The 748-nt window shown below is 46.7% G+C and overlaps 1 protein-coding gene across 1 annotated transcript in view; it reads left to right on the forward strand.

Annotated features, from left to right (window-relative positions):
- Positions 1-704, forward strand: part of EMH_0013150 (oligoendopeptidase F, putative) — a gene marked incomplete at both ends in the record, with an annotated part of 1,550 nt that extends 846 nt beyond the window's left edge. Inside the window, 2 exons of the mRNA XM_013499761.1 lie at positions 1-269; positions 683-704. Coding sequence (XP_013355215.1) covers positions 1-269; positions 683-704 — 291 coding nt within the window. The remainder of the gene's footprint in view (positions 270-682) is intronic.
- Between the last annotated feature and the right edge of the window lie 44 nt (positions 705-748).

Here is a 748-nt window from a genome sequence, read left to right on the forward strand (position 1 = left end):
GTGGCAAGAAGCACTCAGAAGCCTTCTAGGTATATGCAGCAGCAGCAGCAGCAGCAGCAGCAGCAGCAACAGCAGCAGCAGCAGCAGCAGCAGCAGCAGCAGCAGTTGCAGCAGCAGCAGCAGCAGCAGCAGCAGCAACAGCAGCAACAGCAGCAGCAGCAGCTGCTGCTGCTGTTGCTGCTGTTGCTGTTGCTGTATATGCAGCTGTCTCCTTTTGGGGTGTATATGCAACTGTCTCCTTTTGGGGTGTATATGCAGCTGTCTCCCGGGTATAAATATATTTGTCTCTTTTTGTTGTATAAATATATTTGTCTCCTTTTGGGGTGTATATGCAGCTGTCTCTTTTTGTTGTGTAAATATATTTGTCTCCTTTTGGGGTGTATATGCAGCTGTCTCCTTTTGGGGTGTATATGCTGCTGTCTCCTTTTGGGGTATAAATATATTTGTCTCCTTTTGGGGTGTATATGCATCTGTCTCTTCCTCGGCTGTACATGCAGCTGTCTCCTTTTGGGGTGTATATGCAGCTGCCTCCTGGGTGTAAATATATTTGTCTCCTTTTATTGTATAAATATATTTGTCTCCTTTTGGGGTGTATATGCAGCTGTCTCCTTTTGGGGTGTATATGCATCTGTCTCCCTTTGTTATATAAATATATTTGTCTCCTTTTGGGGTGTATACGCAGGTTCCCTGCTGACGGAGGCTGAGGATTTGTGGCGGGTTGTCTCCGCTAGTAAGAGCCGTTGGGGTG

The sequence above is a fragment of the Eimeria mitis genome, genomic scaffold (genome assembly GCF_000499745.2).
Source record: "Eimeria mitis Houghton genomic scaffold, Emh_scaff464, whole genome shotgun sequence".
Taxonomy (NCBI): domain Eukaryota; phylum Apicomplexa; class Conoidasida; order Eucoccidiorida; family Eimeriidae; genus Eimeria; species Eimeria mitis.